Here is a 23,073-nt window from a genome sequence, read left to right as displayed (position 1 = left end):
GATAAATAACAATTTGGTCAACATTACACTATCTGTACATGGACTTTCAAAACATATAATGTGAAGAAAAAACCACATCTTTTGGAATTACCAGGGTTTTACTATTTGTAGTGTAATCATGCAAAACGAGTTTTGTTGACATCGTCAAATTTTAATAAAATGATTATATGTTAACAACCGAGATGGGTGTTTATTTGCTGTTGAAATATGCCAATCAGAAGAAAATAAAACATGCATTTACTGCATAATTGTTTGGGCCATATGTGTACACATCCCCCTGTTAACTTGTTATGCTAGAATGCATCACATGTGTACAATTTATTGTCCTGTTAATATTCCCTATCGGATGTTGTATCATACTTTCCTTTGACATTTGGTGCATGATTCAAGAATGCTTGATAGGAAATTTAACTGAATTGATTTCCTTTAAAAAAGTAACCATTTCATAAAATTGCGATAGCCTTTGTGATTTAACCCTACATAAATACATACATTTAAATATTTCTATAATCAAGACAAAAGACTAAACAAAAGAACAACATGAGGAAAACACAAAATTGCCAGTGAATGAAAGGCCACATAATCTGAGAATACAAATGTGACATCAGAACTTTCTTAAAAGCACCCACTAGTGTGATTCCCTGATACCAATTGACCTTTTCGGTAAATCCCATAAGCCTTTGCGAGTACACCTAAGAACTCGTCATTCTGCGTCACGCCGCTCTGCGCCGATGCGCACATCGTTTATGGAACATCGTTAGTGCGCATTGCAAGTCGGCGTGACGTCAAATGACGAGTTCTCAGGTGTACTCGCAAAGGGTTATGGGATTTACCGAAAAGGTCAATTGACAGTCTCTTCCAGGTGCAAGGGGCAACTTAGGAGAAGGTCCTGCATTTAGCTGACATAAGGGTTTTGATGCACACATCATTACTGCTCAATTCAGTGTGCCCAGTAACAATGGTCGCTAACGATGTGCACAGCAGCATGATTTATGTATATGAGGTTAACCCACAGAATTAGAGGAGAACCGGGACTCCTTATAACACCACGTACAATCGCGACGGCAGCTATGGGGAGAAAATTGGGGGTATTTGGGTCCTTGCGAGACGAACGAAAACAATACTGTGTCTCATCTGAAGCATCTTGGTACTCGCGTGCAGGTCGCATCAAGTAGGTCTCTCAAATGCACCCATCATCCATATCGCGCATGACAACGAATGCCTTGAGCGCATTCTGAGGGAAACCGAATATCCCCAATTTTTGCTCCATGCCTGCATCAAGATGACGGTTGAGTCCCGGTTCTCCTTCTCTAATTCTGTGGGTTAACCTCAGATTCAGCTTTCAGTTTTATGTTTTGTGCAAATGTTTATTTCAAATTATGACCCTATACAGTAACTCCATACTAAAGCTTACCGGTATTCTATAGGCATTCTCTATGTAGAAAACAAGATTCTGAATAAAATCTACTTCATCTATTGTAAAGATTATCTGCAAACCTGAAATCAGACAAAATAAGAAATCAATACAAAATAGAATTTTTCAATATTGAATATGCACAAATACAATGAAAATGCATTTAGATATTTGTTTCTCGCACTTCATTTTCACCTGATGCTGTTGATAATAAGTTTCAGTTATGATAAGTTTAAGACACAAGGCATTGTCCTGCTTTCTACATGATGTATGGAGTACACTTTGGAGTTGCATGCTCATACTGAATAGGGTGAGGCACATGGGGAGGGTTGTCACTAGACTGAATTTAGTCCCTGCTAAATGTTCATATTATTTTGTCCGAAATACTCTGCATGGATCATTTTTCATCTGTTTTTAAGGGCCAAAGTACAATATCGTATTTCAGTACCAGTTGGCAAATTCTCATATTCCCTTGAGTGCCAGTTGGTTAGCCGATTGCTGGTTACTACTGACCAGGACCAGTACGGACTACTGTAGTGACAACCTTTGTCAGACACTCATATCCTTTTACATTTACTCTGGTCTCTTAACTGAAACTCCTGAGCGAGATCAGCATATTTATTTATATCTCAAATAACACTCATAAATATTGTCCCACCAACCATACCATCCATCAAGCAGGTCACATTTGGCATGTACGTACCATTGCTTTTGAATTCAATCTTACCTGATGCTGTCATTTGAGCCAGCATTATAATGTACAATGATGTAGCATTAATCTGTCCCCAATCATTGTCACCCACCACAGTGTCACCAGTAAACATGTCATACTTGGCATGCAGATATCATTAACTTACCTGATGCTGTCATTTGAGCCAGCATTATAATGTACAATGATGTAGCATCAATCTGTAGATATCCCCAATCATTGTCACCCACCAGTGTCACCAGTAAACAAGTCATACTTGGCATGCAGATAGCATTTCTTACCTGACGCTGTCATTTCGTCGGCAGAGTGCTACACTATCGTAAGTGCAGTTTGGACAGTTTTACAGGAGGAGCATTTTTGTGTTTAGCGTAGCCATTTGTTTCCAAGTAGCCATAAAATGACATGGGAATGTAAAGCAATTTGATTTTAATAATATAAACTATATAAATGGTGTTAAAGTTAATAAATCAATGAATTATTTACTGATTTAGATGTCGTAAGTGCCACATACGATAGTGTTACACTCAAATAGAAATGAGTGTAGAGTGCAACACTATCGTATGTGCCACATACTGATAGTGTTGCACTCAAATAGAAATAAGTGTAGAGTGCAACACTATCGTATGTGCCACATACGATAGTGTAGCATGCATTGCTCAATTAGGATATGCGTAATATCGGCTCAAATATCCAATATTTTGTCATTTTATGTTTCCTAACAAGTGTTAATTTATTTTGGCACATAATATTTACAATAGCAAGACACCTTTTGCCGTAATGTTATCTCTCAAGATTTATTACTGAATCTAAAACTAAAAACACCGGATTTATCGTCTCTATTACCAGTCATGGGAACTATGAACTTAGCCAGCATGGTGACAACGCATACAGCCGTCAGCGTCACAGCCAGTGATGTATTAGAGACTGTTTTACACTTACGATGGTGTAGCATTCCGTGAGTTTGTTGTTTAGGCCCAATAAAGTAGCGTATGTGGCACATACGATGGTCTTGCAGCAAATGAAAAACAAAATTAGCGTGCAAGACTATCGTAAGTGGCACATACGATAGTCTTGCATGCATTAATTAAAATTGCATTGCACTTACGATATTTTATTTTATTAATTAAAAAATAATTAAGCAATTTTGAAACTTAAAACGTGGTTTAAAATGTGCGTTTTTATATGGCCTTCCATAATTCTTCAAAATCTCATTTTGGCCAAAAATGTCACTTACGATAGTGTAGCACTCTGGCGACGATTTGAGCCAGCATTATAATGTACAATGATGTAGCATCAATCTGTAGATATCCCCAATCATTGTCACCCACCACAGTGTCACCAGTAAACAAGTCATACTTGGCATGCAGATAGCATTTCTTACCTGACCCTGTCATTTGAGCCAGCATTATAATGTACAATGATGTAGCATCAATCTGTAGATATCCCCAATCATTGTCACCCACCACAGTATCACTAGTAAACAAGTCATACTTGGCATGCAGATATCATTGCTTACCTGATGCTGTCATTTGAGCCAGCATTATAATGTACAATGATGTAGCATTAATCTGTCCCCAATCATTGTCACCCACCACAGTGTCACCAGTAAACATGTCATACTTGGCATGCAGATATCATTGCTTACCTGATGCTGTCATTTGAGCCAGCATTATAATGTACAATGATGTAGCATCAATCTGTCCCCAATCATTGTCACCCACCACAGTGTCACCAGTAAACAAGTCATACTTGGCATGCAGATAGCATTTCTTACCTGGCGCTGTCATTTGAGCCAACATTATAATGTACAATGATGTAGCATCAATCTGTAGATATCCCCAATCATTGTCACCCACCAGTGTCACCAGTAAACAAGTCATACTTGGCATGCAGATAGCATTTCTTACCTGACGCTGTCATTTGAGCCAGCACTATAATGTACAATGATGTAGCATCAATCTGTAGATATCCCCAATCATTGTCACCCACCAGTGTCACCAGTAAACAAGTCATACTTGGCATGCAGATAGCATTTCTTACCTGGCGCTGTCATTTGAGCCAGCATTATAATGTACAATGATGTAGCATCAATCTGTAGATATCCCCAATCATTGTCACCCACCACAGTGTCACCAGTAAACAAGTCATACTTGGCATGCAGATAGCATTTCTTACCTGACGCTGTCATTTGAGCCAGCATTATAATGTACAGGGTGTCCCAGAATGATCTGTACCGGGAAATATGGAATTTTTTAGGTATGAAGGGCATGTTGAATGGTCATATTGTTTTGCATTTTAAGTTCTGCATATATTTAGCTTTCTCAGATTTTTTAGATTTTAAAAATTGGACGTTTCTAGTAGAAGTTATAGAAGATTGCGTAAAAATGGTGAATTCTAAGTTTTGACAACGTAACCTATTTTGAAAATCTGTAACATTTACTAACCGTTCAGCACAAAGTTATTTGGAAAAAAAGTTATGCAGGTATTTTAGTTGTGCTCTGATCATATTTCCACTAAATAGCCGATATCTATCTATTATTTATGACGTTACGAAGCAATCATTATATGGAATTAAGGATTTGTGGCCTAATCCCATTCTCTCCTTGGCGGTAGTTTTAAATATGGTTATTGTGGTGTGAGGTCCATGTCATTTGAAATGCTTGCAGAGATCGAACTGGTTGTGGTACAGAAAAGAAGGCTCCTCAATTTACTGTACAGCAGTGTGGATTTCTTTTAAAAACTTACTGGTAAACCGGCAGCTATGTTTAGACGCAAAGAAGATTCATTAGACGATAGTGTATAATGTAAAGAAGTTTGACGAAACACGGAACTGTCAGGAATCGGCAGAGTGAAGCTTCGGTGCTCGTAAGACTGTAAGAACTAGAGCAAACATTGCAGCTGTCCGGCAAGCTTTAAGGCGCAACCCCAACAGTAGTTGTCGTCGAAATGCTGTGCAAAACATCCCACGTTCTTCATTTAATCGTATCGTGCCATTTTTCAAAGGTATGCGAGTCGTTTTTCATCGATTTTACATTATTGCATGCCACGCCAAAACAAATAAAGGTAGCGTGCTGAAATTAACAGAATAAGTAGGAGACATGTTTAACATTATAATGCTTGTATCAAAAATAGATACACTGCCCGTCTTCTATTTTTAGTTATTTTTGCAAACACGGTACAAATCATTCTGGGACACCCTGTACAATGATGTAGCATCAATCTGTAGATATCCCCAATCATTGTCACCACCAGTGTCACCAGTAAACAAGTCATACTTGGCATGCAGATAGCATTTCTTACCTGACGCTTTCATTTGAGCCAGCATTATAATGTACAATGATGTAGCATCAATCTGTAGATATCCCCAATCATTGTCACCCACCAGTGTCACCAGTAAACAAGTCATACTTGGCATGCAGATAGCATTTCTTACCTGACGCTGTCATTTGAGCCAGCATTATAATGTACAATGATGTAGCATCAATCTGTAGATATCCCCAATCATTGTCACCCACCAGTGTCACCAGTAAACAAGTCATACTTGGCATGCAGATAGCATTTCTTACCTGACGCTGTCATTTGAGCCAGCATTATAATGTACAATGATGTAGCATCAATCTGTAGATATCCCCAATCATTGTCACCCACCACAGTGTCACCAGTAAACATGTCATACTTGGCATGCAGATATCATTGCTTACCTGATGCTGTCATTTGAGCCAGCATTATAATGTACAATGATGTAGCATCAATCTGTAGATATCCCCAATCATTGTCACCCACCAGTGTCACCAGTAAACAAGTCATACTTGGCATGCAGATATCATTTCTTACCTGACGCTGTCATTTGAGCCAGCATTATAATGTACAATGATGTAGCATCAATCTGTAGATGTCCCCAATCATTGTCACCCACCACAGTATCACTAGTAAACAAGTCATACTTGGCATGCAGATTTCATTGCTTACCTGATGCTGTCATTTGAGCCAGCATTATAATGTACAATGATGTAGCATCAATCTGTAGATGTCCCCAATCATTGTCACCCACCACAGTATCACCAGTAAACATGTCATACTTGGCATGAAGACAGTTGCCTTTGGTTTGTGATTTCTTGAAGGCTTCTAATTTAGGAGCTTGTTTCATCATACACATCAGCAAACCTCTCATTAGTTTTACTACTCTCTGAAATGAAAAGTGTTGAAAAATCTGTCAAAACTTGATTGTTGTTTGTTGATCTTCCTGTTGAATAGGAAAGAAGAGCATCAAAACATTTATTACTTTAATAAGGTTACTATGCTATGATCACCAATGATATTATTCAAAGGACCTTGGGTCAATAAAAGTAATTATTCTCCTAATTTGCACATTGCACATTAAACTGCTAACTTTTGAAACACAAAATATTAAAAAAGTAAATGAGCTAGGGTGTTAGGAACAAGTTAAAGCAAAAATTGTACATAACATTGTCATCCTTCTGCTGCAGAGCAGGCAAATCACAATCGTGATTTATCCATGCACATCGATCTTTGGCAAGTGCAGCTACAACTGCATTGAATGCTTAAGTACTAAAATTGGGACAACAAAAGATTTAAAATTCAATATGGGTTAATGACACTGAAAGATGGTATTTGAATGATTTATATCCAACATGTCCTTTTTATTGTTTTAGAGCATGGAATTCAGGTGTCACAGCATTAAAAACACATTTGTCTACAGGTGTGAAGATCAAATGGTTGAATAACAGACAGATCTGTATAAAAGAGGTCCATATAAGGGAAGGTTCGACTGTCTTACTTTCTAAACTGTGTACAGTACTTGGTTGAACAAGAACTTTGGTTAATGTGTGTACAGTACTTCAAGAAATATTTATAACTATCTTACCTGCTCCAATTCATAAGCTTTCGCTTTGTCTTCATCCAAATCAGCTTGTTTTCTGTAGGCCAATGCCAGACCCCACACACCAATGATGCCATAGACATTATCCCTCACCCAGGCATGGGTCTGATTCTTGCTGGCAGGCAGTAAACCTGTGGTGGGACTCTGTATACAAAATGATTACATAAATTGAAAAATATTACTTGTTTGCCAAATGCCAATGTAGGAAACAGAATGCCATTTCTGTTTTACCCCTCCCAAGACACATGATTTCTTGTATATGGGACACATTTAAATGCTGTCATGTATTATGCCACAGGCTAGAGGCTGTTGGGATACTGAACATTAAACTTGACTGCAATGTTATAGATGCCTATGAGAAATGTTCACACTACAGTACCTTTTCATTCACCTTTAAGGTGGTACTGGACTAGTAGACCCCTTGATAAATGTGTGACTATTTTTGCATTTTTCTCAAAAAACAATAACACACTGGTAACAAAAGTTATGTTATAGGGGCAAAGAATCCACTGAAATTTCATTGATTCTTGAAAGACAAACGGTACAGTATTTATGATAAGAAAAGAGGTACCGCTAGAATGTACCTCATTTCTTTTATCATATAATGAACCAGTTGTTTTGAATCCCTGAAATTTCAGGAAAGTAATTGGATTCCTTGCCCTATAATATACATTATAACTTTTGTTTGTTACCAGTATGTAGTTATTTTGTGAGAAAAATGCAAAATTAGTCACAAAATTGACCAGGGGGTGTAGTACCACCTTAAGGCCACAGTAATGAGAGAGAACATCCATTGGACCTTTTCAAGAAGTTTATGTCCAAAAGTATAAAACTATACATTTTTGGAAAGGAAATGAGTTGAGAAATCACATGGTGAAGTTTTTAAAAAAATCACAAAAATACACCTTTTTTATTCTCCCAATTTTTTTTGTGACAACATAACAAAAATCAGTCAAGAGTAAAACATTTCCAGTTAGCTTTTCATGAAGAAGAGACATGAAATTAGGGAAGGTTTTTTATTTATTTATTTTTAATTTGTCTCTTTTTTCAAAAAAAAAAAAAAAACTCTAAGAAATCAACATTTTAGTAAAAAGATGTCAAAATTATGCACAAAACGTCCTTATATTTTTAAAAGGTAAGACTTTCAAGCTTGCAAAAGCTTTATCTGGTATGGGTCTTAATTTGCATCTATTGAATGCATCAACAAATCATTTCAAACTACCTAATTGGATCTATTATTTTGCTAATTAATGTACCTTTCTCGATTATTAAAGGGGCATTTCGTGATCCACAGCCTCATTCAGTGTTCGAAATAAGCACTTATCCTCTTGTCCTCTTGTCCAAAAATCACTGGGGACAACCATATTGAGATGTACTTATCCTCTGGACAACCACTATATTTTACCTCGTAAATATGACACATTTTGGGGACAACCAAAATGTTTTGAGGACAAGCAGAATTTATGCTTTAGTTGTCCTCCGGACAACCTCCATATTTTCCTTATTTCGGACACTGGCCTCATTCCCCCACTTTTCCCCACAAAAGTTGAGATTTTTACACCACTGGATACCTCTGGCTACATAATGTTTATGTACCAAATATTTCTTGCAGATTAATTTGTTTAGCAAAAATATCGCCAAATTTGAATTTCGTTCTGGTGCACCAGAACGAAATTACAACACATTGTCTATGGAGCAGTGTAATACACATAATCATGCATAACTCGCAAACGCAAAATCGGAATCAACTGAAATTTTGGAAATAAGCTTTTTTCGTGGATATCTACTGAAAAATGTCATAAAAAGAGGATGCTAGGATCACAAAATCCTCCTTTAACTTTCAATGATGAATTAATTCAAGGTAATAATTAACGATAGCAATCATGGATGTTCTAAAAATGTATTTTGTGGCATTTATAAAATTATTTTGACGTCTGCAATCGCTATCGCCATGATAAGTATAAATGCAAAAGCGATGGGCGATGCATCACAAAATTCTGCGATTCCTAATTGCTTTCCAAAAGCGGTACATCGCAGTCGCTCGGCGATTGAGTATTTATACAGCTAAAATAATCGACCGGAAATCGGGGATCATTAAAACGTCAACAAATTTCAAAAAAAGGAAGCCAGTAAACTTAATTTTGAGCCATCCAAGTTTATGTGGCCTGGTGAACTAGGCGCTCTAGCTGAAATACAGCAAGATAATGTAAGATAGTATGTAAACCTGTATTTTAGATAGGGTATCTCAAGCTAGCTTATTCCTCTCGAGCGGATTTAGTCCTGGTAACTAGGAAGATCGAAATCTATCATAATCTTTTGGACATTTAAATGAGCTTGTTCTCTCGTCCTAGATATTTCGCCTATATATGATACACACATCCGAAAGTTGCACACATTTCCTAAATTATACAATGCTGTTGGTAGATGTATTTTACTATTCTGTAGTTTCTTCTGTTGCTTACCTATATATTGATATCATTGCTTTTGAAAAATAATCATTTTAAAAGTGTTTTCTTTCCAACTTCTGTGGACTGATCAGATCGGTAGCTTCCGAATCGGACCGATTATTAGCTTATCGGTAGTGATCTGCATCGGCCGATTTTTCCTTCATCCGCCGATGTAATGCACCGATCACCCAATATCATGAAAGTAATTGTTGAAGCTTAACAAACTTCATTTATTGGTATATATATTTCTTTGAATTAGACTAAAAATCAAGCGAAATTTAGCAAAAGAACAAGCTTTGTAGGCGATAAACCTATAATCATACCGTGATTCAGGCACGCAGCTGAGATAATCAGGTAATTCCCAGCATGCACATGTACGTACGCTGTACGGCCAACAGATGAATAACTGTAGTTCTTACTTCCGGTTCTGGGTTACACACGTGCATATCAGATTGGAGAGAGCTACGGGCCGTGTGCAAAACTCAATACTGACTTGAGCGTAAACACAATATTAAAATGGGGCGTCGAATGATTCGACGGACTCGGATATCAGGGGAAAAGGTAAATTGAACTTAGAATAATCATGGTCAAATTAAGTAATTGTAAATGAGCACGGAGTGTATTTTTGTGCTCAGAGCATACATAATTATGGTAATACTTTGCGTGCACAAGTACCCTTTCAACATACAGGTGAAATTTACTCATGGCGATGGCAGCCATTGTTTACAATTGGGGAATTGGTAATCGGTGATCGAATCGGCAGATCAAAGAGGGAATTGATCGGCCAATCGGCCGATTCAGATAAGGACCTGATCGGTCAGACACTAAATAATATGTTTGCTTGAATTCATGAACTGTCTATTTCAAACCCATGCATGAATAATCATAGTGACAGGGTGCAAGAGTCTACCCCATTCTAGACTCGCTTGCCAGTCCTATATACGCCGTACCTATGTATATTAAGGACTGGCTTACGCCATTTTGGATGTCAATGGGAAATACACACTTAACGATTTGCGCAGGTCAGAAATTTGAAGAAAAAAATTTCATCAATGTATATATAAAAAGTGGTACCAACCTTATTGTGCTTGCTAATTTAAGACTCGGTTGAAACAAATTTAAGGATCGAATGCATTTTAGTGTCCAAAAAGGCAAAATTGCGAAGGGTTCAGAATTCGAATTAGGAATAAAAATATCCGATCTTTGCGATCAAAAACACAAAATTACAACTTTAAACATACTATTGGCAAAAGACATTATTACCAAAGACATTATTACCAAACAATATAGAATAGAAACTTCGACATCAACTTCTCAAAATATTGGAGAAATATACTCACTAAACATTCAAAAAGTACGCAATCCAATTCCCATTGAAACGCGTAGAAAACTGAAAGTGCATAATCCCTACTACCCCATTCATGAATATAATCATACTTTTGGGTGCCAGATCAATTTTATCGACTATCCTAGAAATCACCCGCTCAAGATCTCTCATTGCTCACACCCATGACACACCCCCATACGCCCCAGGTGAAATTCCCACAATATACTCGCCTTGTTTGTATAGCGCCATATATTCAAATGGTCCCTGAGACCCTGGCATTATAGCCAAAATATTAAATTCTCGATCATGAGAGCCAACTTGGGTACGCACAGTTATTTGCGTCGAGCGTACTACGCAAAGACCGGCGCTTGCGGCGCAAACACAGCTTTTGTGAATTGACCAATCACACGGTCGTTGCTAGGCAAGGTCAAGGTTCGGTCATGCAGGTCGCGCGATCCTGTTATTCTATGAAAAGTACGCTGACGCAGAAGGTACATATCCTCTCATGATCGAGAATTTGTTATTTTGGCTATAGCAGATAATACCAATGTAAATGTAAATATGTCGGCAGGTCTCAGTTACTGGGACTATACCGAAAAAAATATTAATTTCTCGATCCTGAGTGTACTGTGTGCACTATGTATATGCCCAGCGAGGTCACGTCACACTCGGTGTGACGTGCCCTGAACTCCAAATAACTTTCGTAAGCAACAGACAAATTGCAGGAAAGCGTGCCAATTTAAGCTTCCTGTAATATCTATTGCACATAACATATGAAGTCACAAACTTACAAACTTCAATATGCACTTCAAATACAGCAGACCAGCTGTTAATTATTACCGATCCTGTAGAATAACTTACATAATCTTCAATTTCATGGAATCCCGTTGCTCAGAATTATGATATGCTCCATAAATCACAGGTGTGAAACTGACTTTATACCACTCGCTCGCTTTCGCAGAAAAGCGAAGCCTCCGGCTACCTCGTGGCACTGGGCATGACGTCATCATGGACGTGTACAAAATTTCCGACGGCGCCTTATTTATTTATAACCCGCTTTGTGATTGGTTGCAAACACCATTCATCGCAATCGTAAGCCAATCAATGAACGCGACGGCCTTTTACGGTATGAATTAATGTGACCCGCCAGTAAAGTACGTCGAACGTGATTGGTTTACAAAACTACTTTGATAATTGCTAAGCCAGTCAGCGTGCTCGATGCTTAACAACCTGGTCGTAGAGGTTTTCTTTTTTTAAGAGGCAAATTCACGTGGTGATCCAGCGATCGAGTATAAATTCAGCATGACTTCTGCTTTCGCAGGTGCAATAACATTACATGGACACAATCAGTGACATTTACACAATGAAATAATTACCGTATTCGTCCGAGTATAGTCCCACGTTCGAGTATAATCCCACCCCCATTTTTCAAAAATTTCAGAAATTGTAAAAAAAAAAAAAAAAAAAAATTTTTTAAGTTTATTTTTTTCGGTTTTGAGTGTCCCTGGACCTAGACCTAGATGCTAGGATCATTCATGGTTGACCTAAAAAAAAAAAAAAAAAAAAAAAAAAAAAAATTCAAGATATTTTGTATTTTTAATATGAAAATTGATATCATTAATAGAGTATGACATGAAAACAAAGTATCAATTTTCATATTAAAAATACAAAATATCTTGAATTTTTTTTTTTTTTTTAGGTCAACCATGAATGATCCTAGCATCTAGGTCTAGGTCCAGGGACACTCAAAACCGGAAAAAATAAACTTAAAAAAAAAAAAAAAAAAAATTTTTGGAAAATTTTCACATAAAAAACGGGTGGGACTATACTCGGACCAATAGAGGCCGTCAGCGTGACGTCATATGCCGCCATCTTGTGGGTACACGCTGCGATGGTCATTCGATCTGCATGCGTGAACAACAAAATCGCCGCATCAACGCTGTGATAACAGCTGCGTGGCAAGCTGCGTCCCACGCGTGGCGTCCGATGCATGAACACGCAGATCATTTGTACCCACAAGATGGCGAAAGGCTGACCGCCTCTATACGGTAATTATTTATGACATGCAAAGATACTTGCGATGACCAGTTTTTAGCGGACACTTTGATATTAACAGGTAACTTTTATAGGTCATAGGGTAGAAACGATAGTAATAGTTGTACAATTCACAATTGTACGAAAATATACATTTTGTTTAATAGGCCTAAAATGTTTACAAAAATATATTGGTCCACACGTTGTGCATGTATTCAGTTGTTCGACGTATACACTGTGTAATGTAGCAAGTTTAAAATGGAATGACAGTCACAGTATAATTTGTGCATGCGATTGATTGTCAGTCACCCCAGTGTAGGCGTTGTAAACTTGTGGTCATTGCGTCCCGATTCAGCTCTCAGGATTGAGAAACTATTATTTTAGCTATAAAATGGATTAGGAGTTTTTGTGGACTCTCCTCGATGGTATCACATGATCAACAATAATATCATTCATTGATTTCAGGATTTTTTTTTATTTTAGCATGTTGTTAAGCTTACCTGAAAATCAAGGATGATTTTGGTCACATGTCGATAGTAATAGTCCAAACGGACACCGGAGTTACTTCGACTTCTCATTCTCCTAAATTTACAGCTTAGCTCTCGAGAAAATTGCGATAAGGTCCATTTTCCAGTGCTTACGTGCTAAAATGTTTACTTTCTTCTCCGGCCATCCATGTACGCATAATTTTTTTGTATGCCCTTTGACCAGCTTTGACCTGAATTCATGAAATAAATAAAATTTCAATGGAATATTACTCTTTCTTGCCCTCAAAAACTTCGATTATTATGAGTAAATTGAAATACATGTTGTAAATCTCATATATGTGAACAAAAAACGACGACTAAAAATAGTAAAATTAAAGAGAAAAAAATCACAAACAAAAGGTCAAGCCCAACAATCTACTTCCGGTATTTCCACCATTTCGCAAAATCAAAATCCGAGAAGTGAGGAGTCTTGATATCTTTTTGGTAAGTTTAAAAATAGCTTTTGAAATGGTTCATAAATATTGCATTGGTTGAAATACCGAGTATTTTTGTAACATGAAACAAAGTACAGCGGCGATGGTTCATTGTCAGTGTGAAAATGTTAAAGTAAGTTAGTATAAAAAGCATATTGTGTAAGCTTACCGAATTTCAAGCTTTTCCATGTTTTAATGCCCATGTACATTGTACCGTACAAAATAGTGAATATCCTCAGTCATCCAATCCTTAAAATTACAAAGTTTTGCATTAAATATTTTACTGACAATACTTTTACTGTTGCGTTTGATCCAGTTCCAATAATAATTGAAACAAGATGGCAAGAATTTTTGTGATGACGTATCGCGTTTATACTTGTCACGGCGAAAAAATTCTAAATGCCACAAAATACATTTTTCAGGGATGTGAGAGTTCCGCGTTTTCGCAAATTTCCGCGTTTTTAGCATGCCTGCGTCGCGGTTTTTTATTTTTCCCAAACTCAAAATCCGCGTTCCCAATGATTTATACATTATACGTTGTCCGTCCGTCTGTCTTCCATTAATTTAATGTATGAGACTACTAACTTACGTTGTGTGTATTAAACCTGCATATGAGATGCCAATCTTCCGATTTTAATCGGAATTCCGATTTTTCTGTATTTTTCCCAAAAAATCCAATTTTCTAAAAAAATTAAAATTTTTTTTTTTTTTCAAAAATATTTTTTGGCCAAAAAGCAAGTTATAGGCCCTAAATTACTTGTTATTCAAGGTTGAAACCATAGAAATACTGCTACTTAAAAAAATATTGCCAATTTTATTTTACAAAGTTGGATAAACATTTTGATTACTTTTGCTTCTATTGAACAGTCAGGAACACATTGACATTGCTAGCTGTTCAGTAGAAGTAAAAGTAATTAAAATGTACAACTTTATCCAACTTTGTAAACATAAATTGGCAAGTAGCAGTATTTCTATGGTTTCCAACATTGAGTAACAAGTAATTTAGGGCATATAACTTGCTTTTTTTTAAAAAATATATTTTGAAAATTTAACAAAAAATAGGGGGGGTCAACAATTTGATGAATCATCGCTTTTATATTGGCCATGTTATTAGGCCAAAAAAATACTTTGGAGAATGTCTCTCATGTACAAAAGTATAGGAAACTGAACATTTAAAACCACTTTTTTGGGATGAAGGAAGCATTTTTTCAAAAAAGTCGAAAACAGGTTTTTATGTTAAAAATGGTCTTTTGTGGTGCTAATTCTGCTAAAATTGCCTGGGCTTAGGTACCTAATTTGCATATTTTATGGTATAATTTTGAGAAAACAAGCCTTGAAGAATATTACATGTACTAGGCGGTTACCCGTATTTGGCGGTTCTCGGCTGTCAAGATTACCTGGCTGATGATGACTGTACTCACCAAGTTTGATGCCTATAGGATAGTTTTTACTAATTTGACCTCAGATGACCCCTTGTGACCTCGGATGACCCTGACCCCCAAATGACCTTCCAAAAGTTGACTCTAAAAGTTGACTGTACCCACCAAGTTTCATGCCCATATGACAGTTTTTAGTAATTTGACCTTAAATGACCCCAAAATGACCTTCCAAAAATTTGACTCTAAAAGTTGACTGTACCCACCAAGTTTCATGCCCATATGACATTTTTTACTAATTTGACCTCAGATGACCCCAGATGACCCCAAAATGACCTTCCAAAAATTTGACTCTAAGCGTTGATTGTACCCACCAAGTTTCATGCCCATACGACAGTTTGTACTAATTTGACCTCAGATGACCCCTGGATGACCTCGGGTGATCTTGGCCCACTAATCGAAACAAATTTGTTCTGTCTGAGGTCCAGATGCACCCACCCACCAAGTTTGAGGAACGTGCGACCCCTAGTCTCCGAGCAAATAGGCGGAAAACAGTTTTTACTAATTTGACCTCAGATGACCCCTGGGTGACCTTGACCCACTAACCAATACAAACTTGTTCCGTCTTAAGTCAAGATGCACCTACCCACCAAGTTGCATGCCCATATGACAGTTTTTACTAATTTGACCCCTAGATGACCTCTGGTGACCTTGACCCACTAACCAATTATACAAACTTGTTCTGTCCCGGGTTAAGACGCACCCACCCGTCAAGTTTGAGGAACGTGCGACCCCCAGTCTCTGAGAAAAACAGTTTTTACTAATTTGACCCCTGGATGACCTCGGGTGACCTTGACACACTAACCAATACAAACTTGTTCTGTGTGGGGTCCAGCTGCACCCACCCACCAAGTTTGAGGAACGTGCGACCCCTAGTCTCTGAGAAAATAGGCGGACAGACAGAGTCACAGACAGAGTCACAGACAGACAGACAGAGGCACAGACTACCAGTATTATTATATAGATAATAGATAGTCTTCTCTGTTATCTAGGCTTGTTTTCTCAAAATGACCTTATTTTTTAATCCATTTGAATGTAATTTTACCCTCAGAAATGGTGTCTCCTGCAGTGTAAAATATGTAGAAACTCTCTGGCTTCGAGGGGCTTCGTCCCCTAGACCCCCACCGGCAGGGTTCCCGTTAAGGTTTTAAAAATGTGCGTCCGTAATGACGCAAATTTGCTGACGAGGTTGCAAAAACTTGCGTCCAGACAGATTTTTGTGCGTCCATCTGAAATTCACGATTATTATGATACACACATACCACGGGTCTACACCTCATCAAATGTTGATTGTTAAAAAAAAATAAAAGTGCATTTTCGCCGTGATATTCCATCTCCATTCGCTATGATAATTTTCTCATTTCTGTGTCAGTTTTGGTCCCAAACGTGGTCAAAAACAGGTGCAAAAACATGAGCAAAGTCTGTCAATCTTGAGCAATTTTCGTTCGTACTTCCACTTCCGCATTTCTATTTTTAAAGTAACGTATTGTTGATGCCACAAAAATTAAAACAGGTGCTGCCACAAATAATACGAAAAAGGGTTATCATTTGGATTTTGTCTTTAAAATTGCTTTTATTCATCGTAACAATAATACTAATAAAGGAAACCAAGATTATTTATGAGAAAATTAACTTAAAATATTAAAAATTGAATATTGTCAGGTTGTGATAAATAATTAAATAAACATTAACAGCACGTGCTTGCTTGTAAACAAATCAATCGGGACTTCCCCAGCTGTACAGCGATCGTGCGGAAAGCATGCAAAAAGTGCACGATTTCCTGACGTTGCATTTACAAATATTGCAGAATTTACTTCAATTCTCAGCAGGTGGGTCAAAATTTTGGGGCTTTTATTATCTTAAAAATATAAAAGAATAAAAATATTTCTTATTTTTATCATCAATTAATGATAAAAAGTTTTGTCAGCGTCCACAATGGACGCAAATACTTGATTAGCCATGTGAACTTGCGTCCAAATTTGTAAAATACGCGTCTGGATGCAATGACGCACACTAACGGAAGCCTGCCCACGGGGCTGTGCCCTGGACCCCACCAGGGCCCTTAAGCGTGTTTATTTCAACAAATTTCAGAGATTAAAATCTTGAGATTTGGTTGAGTGATGAGTTAGAAATAGTGGTTATGAATTCGGTTAATAACTTCGCATCAGTTATATATCAGGCATTGTGAACAATCTAAACATTTTGCTTTGGACCTCGGAATATCTCATCAACATCAGTAGGGCTCGCAAAATGCTTACAACAGAAGCTGCTAAGTTAGCCGTGCATACCCTTGTTACCAGCAGACTGGACTATTGCAACAGCCTCTTGACAGGCATCAGCAAATCTCTCATCATCAGACTCCAAAATGTACAACGCACTTCAGCCAGAATCATCGCTAAGCGTAGAAAATTTTACTCATGAACTTGTTGCGCTCCACTGGCTTTCATACAGCAACGCATCATTTTCAAAGTCCTTCTTTTAGTCTACAAAGCTCACCACAAACTGTCTCCTTGTTACATCTCTGATTTGCTTCAGCCACAACTGGTTCGTCAACAACTGCGCCCGCGGTCATCAACATCATCTCCATAGTTTCTTGAACTCAGAACCCATAGTGTGTCATTCGCAGACAGATCTTTTTCATGCTTTGGACCAAAAGAGTGGAACAAACTTCTCATCCATATTAGGAATTAGGAATGCTCAAGACTGTTGGCATTTTCAAAAAGCTGCTAAAATGCCATTTGTTCCAACAAGCCTATCAGACTTGATTTCTTGTGTCTGCCTTTCAGCGCCTTTGAACAATTGACTTTTTGTATATTTATTGGCGCTTTATAAATTGTTGTTGTTGTTGTTGTTGTTGTTGTTGTTGTTGTTGTTGGGTTGTTGTTTTTGTTGTTGTTGTTGGGTTGAAAACTGGTCTACCTCGACATAGCCGTGGAATGGACTTTTTGCTGCATTAAAAATCACTCAAAAAATCATCTTTTAAATTTTTTAATATTTTGTTATATTACATTTGGTATATTTCCTCAGTTGATTGTTCTGGTTAGTATGCGTACACAATGAAACTTAATAATTATGTAGTTTAACTGCACTTTCTTTTCATTTACAGTTTTAGAGAGGAGGCAATCATGGGAAAACATTTTGGCAACCTAGCCCGCTACAGGAATGTAGTTATGCGTACATTGTCACCTTTTGAGCAGAGAGCTTTTGCTGGTTACTTTAGTGAGGGTATGCCAAACTTGTGGAGGAGATTCAAAGAGTCAGTATTTAGAGTTGTACCACGTAAGTATTCAGCAAGTTTGCTATACATTATATATAAACATTTGCCGCTGTTGATCCATTAAAGCAATAATGTGTGATTTGCATAAAGAATAGATTCCTATTTAAATGTTTGTTTCACTGATCACATTATCCCCTTTTAATTTTGAGCCAAACAAATGAGGTATAACGAAGAAAATTGCGATTTCATTCCAGCGCCTACAATGCGTGTACTACGCTCGCCGATCGTAACATGTAATACTGCACGGAGCATCACACTCGACGTGTGTACACATAAGCTGACATCCACGGGAGATGATAGCAAGCAGTCGATCGATGAACTCTGAATAAATCCGGGTTGACCCGGTTTTAATATTAAAAGTTTAATAAATAATTTTACTGTTATTAAAGCACTTCAGGCTTAGTCTTTTACGTGGTATTTTAGTACACCACTCGGCATTATAATTAGATGCAAAAAGTAGAAATCAAGGGCATTGCTGTGAAGCAAATCACACATTATGGCTTTAATTATATGATCAAGGAAAATTAGTCATTTGTTGGGTAGAATTAAGGCCCGGCAAAAAACGAGATCTCGCTTTTCACGCTGTGATTCTCGCTATTAACCAATTATCTCGCTTTTTAAGAAAGTTTCCAAGCAGTATACTTACTATAAAAATGTTGCTTTATGCCATAAAAGTTCGTTGAATTCCATGAAATGAACTTCAACATCGGAAACGAGTGTAGAATTCAACAGCATTGCAACCACATTGCCTGTGCAAAAGCCATGCGTTACTTGATAAAAAATGACATTTCAATGTAAATGAGTTCAAGTTTAGGCCAAATATTGTTATGTTTATTGAATTATTGGAATATTTTGGCTATAAAACATAATTCAAGGTCAAATTTTTGTCACTTTTTTGCCGACTGACGGCAAGGCGGTAAAGGAAGCACATCCTCGCACTTCAGTTCTGTTGACATTGACCGGATCTGAACAACAGAGGGCAGGCCACAGTATTTTTATTTATTTTTATTTTTCGGATTTTCGTATTTTCGGGGCGTTTTTAAAGCTTCTTGTGCCATTTTCCTGGGAGAAATCTCGCTTTTCTCGCTTTTCAAAACTTTGGATCTCGTTTTTTGCCGGGGCCTAGGTAGAATCATATAATCCATCCATATTTTTGGCATGCCAATGAACAGGCTACAGTATTTTGAAAATTCTGCTAAGATTGGATATCAGTTTAGGATTTTTGATTATTTACATGTTGTACATGTTGAAAAACATACACACAAAAGAAGCTGGAACCCCTCATCTGATAACCAAAATCAGTTTTGGTATTTGTCATTATCAAATGTTGCCTAATGAGATACATATAAATGTCATACATTTTGTTAATTAAGATTTTTGCATTTTTTGCACTAAGGATTTAAAAAATGATACCACAACCATCTCTGCCATATTTACAGTTTCAAAGTTATTATCAGTCAATGGTCATGGAACTTGGACCTTGGACATCGTGAAATACAAAACAGAGAAACAAGCCTTTAAAATTGAAGCACAATAATGTTCATGAAAACAGGAATTTTGTTTTTGCTTTTCAACACCTTCATGACTATTTTTGGCTGTACAGTGAATTTGTATTTGCCAACATCAGCCTCATCCACTGGTGTTGAGTCGCAAATCATTTCTACAAATTGTAATTACTAATTACTTTATTTCTGCACGAATCAAGATTGACTGCCACACTGTGTGACAACTTATATCCATTACACAATTAAACATATGTCTTCCTGATAATCAAAAATAATTTCATTTTACTGGAAATACACAAAATAAATTCTAATTAGGAAGTACATAAATATAAATTTAATTCATATTGCGTACATATTCTACAACATTTTAAATGTGTATAATGGATCAAATGAATTAACATAAATTGACCGCTTTGAACCAAACTTATGCCACAGCATATATATATTCGCAGGTATTATATGCTGCAGGCTCACAATTTTACAGGTTTTGTAGCAGTTTCTGTAAGACATCCTGTTTACAATGTATTTTATTAAATTAACCCCTGAAAATATGGCACAATATTTTTCAAATCATGCCCTGTACAATGCCGGACCGCCCATCGGTCCTAGCCCAATTGGCATATATTAGTAGCTTGATCCTATTATCAAATCAAATTTGTAGAAATGGTTTTTTTTTTTTTTTCAGTGTTAAACCTCTATTATGCATCATAATTTTCAATTTTGTTCTTACTCTTTTTTTTCTGCTATCTTTACTTCACAGCTCTAGTCTTGACGTACTATGTTTACAGCTACGGAAATAGTTTACATGCCGACTTGGAAAGGAAAGATCCAGCCGACTTTGCCGATGATGAATAGAAACAATGCAATATAAATAAACCCTGATCTCTACAACAATTGTGTGTGCATGTGTGTTTTGGAACGGGAGAACCACAAGACTGTAGTGAAAGATGATTTGAAAAACACAATCCTTGAATTGTCGACCATTTGGCAGATTTTCATCTGTGTAACTAGGATTAACAGATGATGTGTTGAAACATAATAAGAGGGTATATTTTCTGGAGAACTTTGGATCGATCAATCTTTTAACATATCATAATTTTACTTGTACAAACTTGACTGATCTACAATCCAATGAATGGAAGGCACCAGGAATTCAATTTTCCTTCTCATGCACACTTGGTGTGTCAATTTGATGAAGAACAATATATGTCATCTTTCATTGTGTGACACATAATTACTATTTCTTTGTTGTAAATGTGTAATTACCACATGTGTTTATCTATATCAGCATGTTTTGCAGTTAAGACTATAATTAATTATATATTTATGATCTAAAATTTGAAAAACCTACCAATCTGCAATACTTTTAAATGATAGATTAACAAATTGTTGTGAAGATCCGGAATGAATGGACTTTGTGTAAGTCATGCGTAGAAAAAAGTTGCCAGTTGTACATCAACTATTCTCTCTGCATGACATACACACAGTACATGTACATCTCTGTGCAGGACATACACACATCTATGCATGACATTATTGACATAAGGTATACCCATAGTACACCAACTATTTACGCACCTTAACAATGTCTTTCTTTTGTAAGGTGCATATTACTTCCTTTCCATAGCCAGTAAGATCCTAGTTTAAATTGTTTGCTGTACAATAGGGGAGGGGGTAAATACATGTTCAAAGTGTTTCTCGGGTTACAATCAGTTGAATTACATTTGTTGAAAACGTTCCTTACATGTTACATACTGATTCAGTAATACTGATTTTTTCGTATTTTATTGATGTTCAAAAATAATTGATAAAAAGTAATAATTGTTGCTGCTATGTGGGGACATAGAATTAAATTTCCCTAAACCGCCTCTGCCTAAAGTTTGCGATTGAGAGTGTTAAAAATATTTTAAGACCTCTGGAAAAAGTAATGCATCCATTGTAAATACGTTTATAGTATTCACAATATTTTAACATGGAAAGACAGGTGATTTATGTGCACACATTTTGATACCCTCTTCATCCAATTTTGTTCAATATAACAACACAGCAGCATTTTAAAGGACAATTAAAGAAGAGTTGCACTTACAGCGATTAATGGTTATTGAATGCAAACTTGGCATGTCAAACCTGCCATTTGTCTTCATACTGGGTTAAAATTAGTACAATGTACTGCAACTTTTAAATTTTTTCTTTTAAAATACTGCTGTGTTGTATGGTGTATAAAATGCACATACATAAACCACCTGTTTTTTATGTTAAAATATTGTGAATATGATTAATAGCTATAGACGTGTTTGTAACAGCTGTGTTACTTTTTGTGAAGTCTTTACTTTGTATAAAGGCTTACATGGTCTTGTACAGTATTATTTCATCCAGGGATTAAGTTTTCAAGATTATTCCAAGATATTTTATCCTCTTTTCCCATACCAAAGTATAGGAAAATAGAGATTTTCACTGTTTTCCCAGTTCAGGATTTCCTTTTGCACCTACTTACATCCTTGTTGATGTTCAAAGGGATACACAACAAAATTGAAAAATAAGAGATAAGATCACATGGTGTCATTGAAGTTAGCAGATTATTTTTTTCAATCTAGATAAGAGTGCTAACTGCAGAAGTAAGTTTGCAATATCTCTACTTTGACACCAATGAGCAAATCATACTACATACTATCATGCCACATGCTTAGGCTATAGAAACCAACGGCATCTTATAGATAGTGTTTGTTGATATTTAAGGTGTATTTGCTGTGTTAATTTGAAACAAGGTTTTACTCTACTACCAATCAATCCTGTATGAAGTATGTCAAATTAAAGAGTTGTGTTCTTCCATATCTTATTTTGTGTACAATTTATAATCTGTTTCTTTTCCAACCCTCAAATCATTACAGTGTATATATATCTCCTAACAAGTTATGTAAATGCACAGTGAAATGACTCGGCCATGTTTGGGTGTTGCTCATGGAGGGTAATAATAGTGTACCTCCGGATTACTTACTATACTTTAATCAGCTCGTAACCGGCGGGCCTTATAACATCGCGGATTAATATCAATATGTTTTATTT

At 36.7% G+C, this 23,073-nt stretch overlaps 3 protein-coding genes across 4 annotated transcripts in view; 1 reads left to right on the top strand and 2 right to left on the bottom strand.

The window, feature by feature from the left end:
* Window positions 1-2,191, bottom strand: part of LOC140161143 (probable phosphorylase b kinase regulatory subunit alpha) — a 59,646-nt gene extending 57,455 nt beyond the window's left edge. For both annotated transcript variants that reach the window (XM_072184575.1, XM_072184574.1), the window contains exons 1-2: window positions 2,142-2,191; window positions 1,415-1,497 (exon numbers count right to left, since the gene is read on the bottom strand). In XM_072184575.1, coding sequence (XP_072040676.1) covers window positions 1,415-1,497; window positions 2,142-2,166 — 108 coding nt within the window. In that variant the 5' untranslated portion in view covers window positions 2,167-2,191. The remainder of the gene's footprint in view (window positions 1-1,414; window positions 1,498-2,141) is intronic.
* A 3,890-nt stretch (window positions 2,192-6,081) lies between these two features.
* Window positions 6,082-13,616, bottom strand: LOC140160140 (phosphorylase b kinase regulatory subunit alpha, liver isoform-like). The gene is made up of 3 exons (XM_072183417.1): window positions 13,332-13,616; window positions 7,009-7,167; window positions 6,082-6,309 (listed from the first exon to the last, which is right to left on the bottom strand). The coding sequence occupies exons 1-3, from the start codon at window positions 13,407-13,409 to the stop codon at window positions 6,082-6,084; spliced, it is 465 nt and encodes a 154-aa protein (XP_072039518.1). The 5' UTR covers window positions 13,410-13,616.
* Window positions 13,617-13,720: 104 nt separating this feature from the next.
* On the top strand, window positions 13,721-22,846 carry LOC140161144 (cytochrome b-c1 complex subunit 8-like). Its single transcript, XM_072184576.1, has 3 exons — window positions 13,721-13,802; window positions 18,335-18,507; window positions 20,771-22,846. Exons 2-3 carry the CDS (start codon window positions 18,354-18,356, stop codon window positions 20,863-20,865), a joined length of 249 nt encoding a protein of 82 aa, XP_072040677.1. The 5' UTR covers window positions 13,721-13,802; window positions 18,335-18,353; the 3' UTR covers window positions 20,866-22,846.
* Window positions 22,847-23,073: the final 227 nt, after the last annotated feature.

The sequence above is a fragment of the Amphiura filiformis genome, chromosome 9 (genome assembly GCF_039555335.1).
Source record: "Amphiura filiformis chromosome 9, Afil_fr2py, whole genome shotgun sequence".
Classification (NCBI taxonomy): domain Eukaryota; kingdom Metazoa; phylum Echinodermata; class Ophiuroidea; order Amphilepidida; family Amphiuridae; genus Amphiura; species Amphiura filiformis.
This window is presented reverse-complemented; position numbering and strand designations above follow the sequence as displayed.

Bases quoted from the DNA above. Each gene is read 5' to 3' on its own strand.
- LOC140160140 (XM_072183417.1), bottom strand. From the start codon at position 13,409: ATGAGAAGTCGAAGTAACTCCGGTGTCCGTTTGGACTATTACTATCGA. The intron at 7,168-13,331 runs GTAAGCTTAACA...TTTTGTATACAG, and splicing joins AAATCATCCTTGATTTTCAG to AGTCCCACCACAGGTTTACT. The intron at 6,310-7,008 runs GTAAGATAGTTA...TTTTCATTTCAG, and splicing joins AAGCTTATGAATTGGAGCAG to AGAGTAGTAAAACTAATGAG.
- LOC140161144 (XM_072184576.1), top strand. From the start codon at position 18,354: ATGGGAAAACATTTTGGCAACCTAGCCCGCTACAGGAATGTAGTTATG. The intron at 18,508-20,770 runs GTAAGTATTCAG...TTTACTTCACAG, and splicing joins AGTATTTAGAGTTGTACCAC to CTCTAGTCTTGACGTACTAT.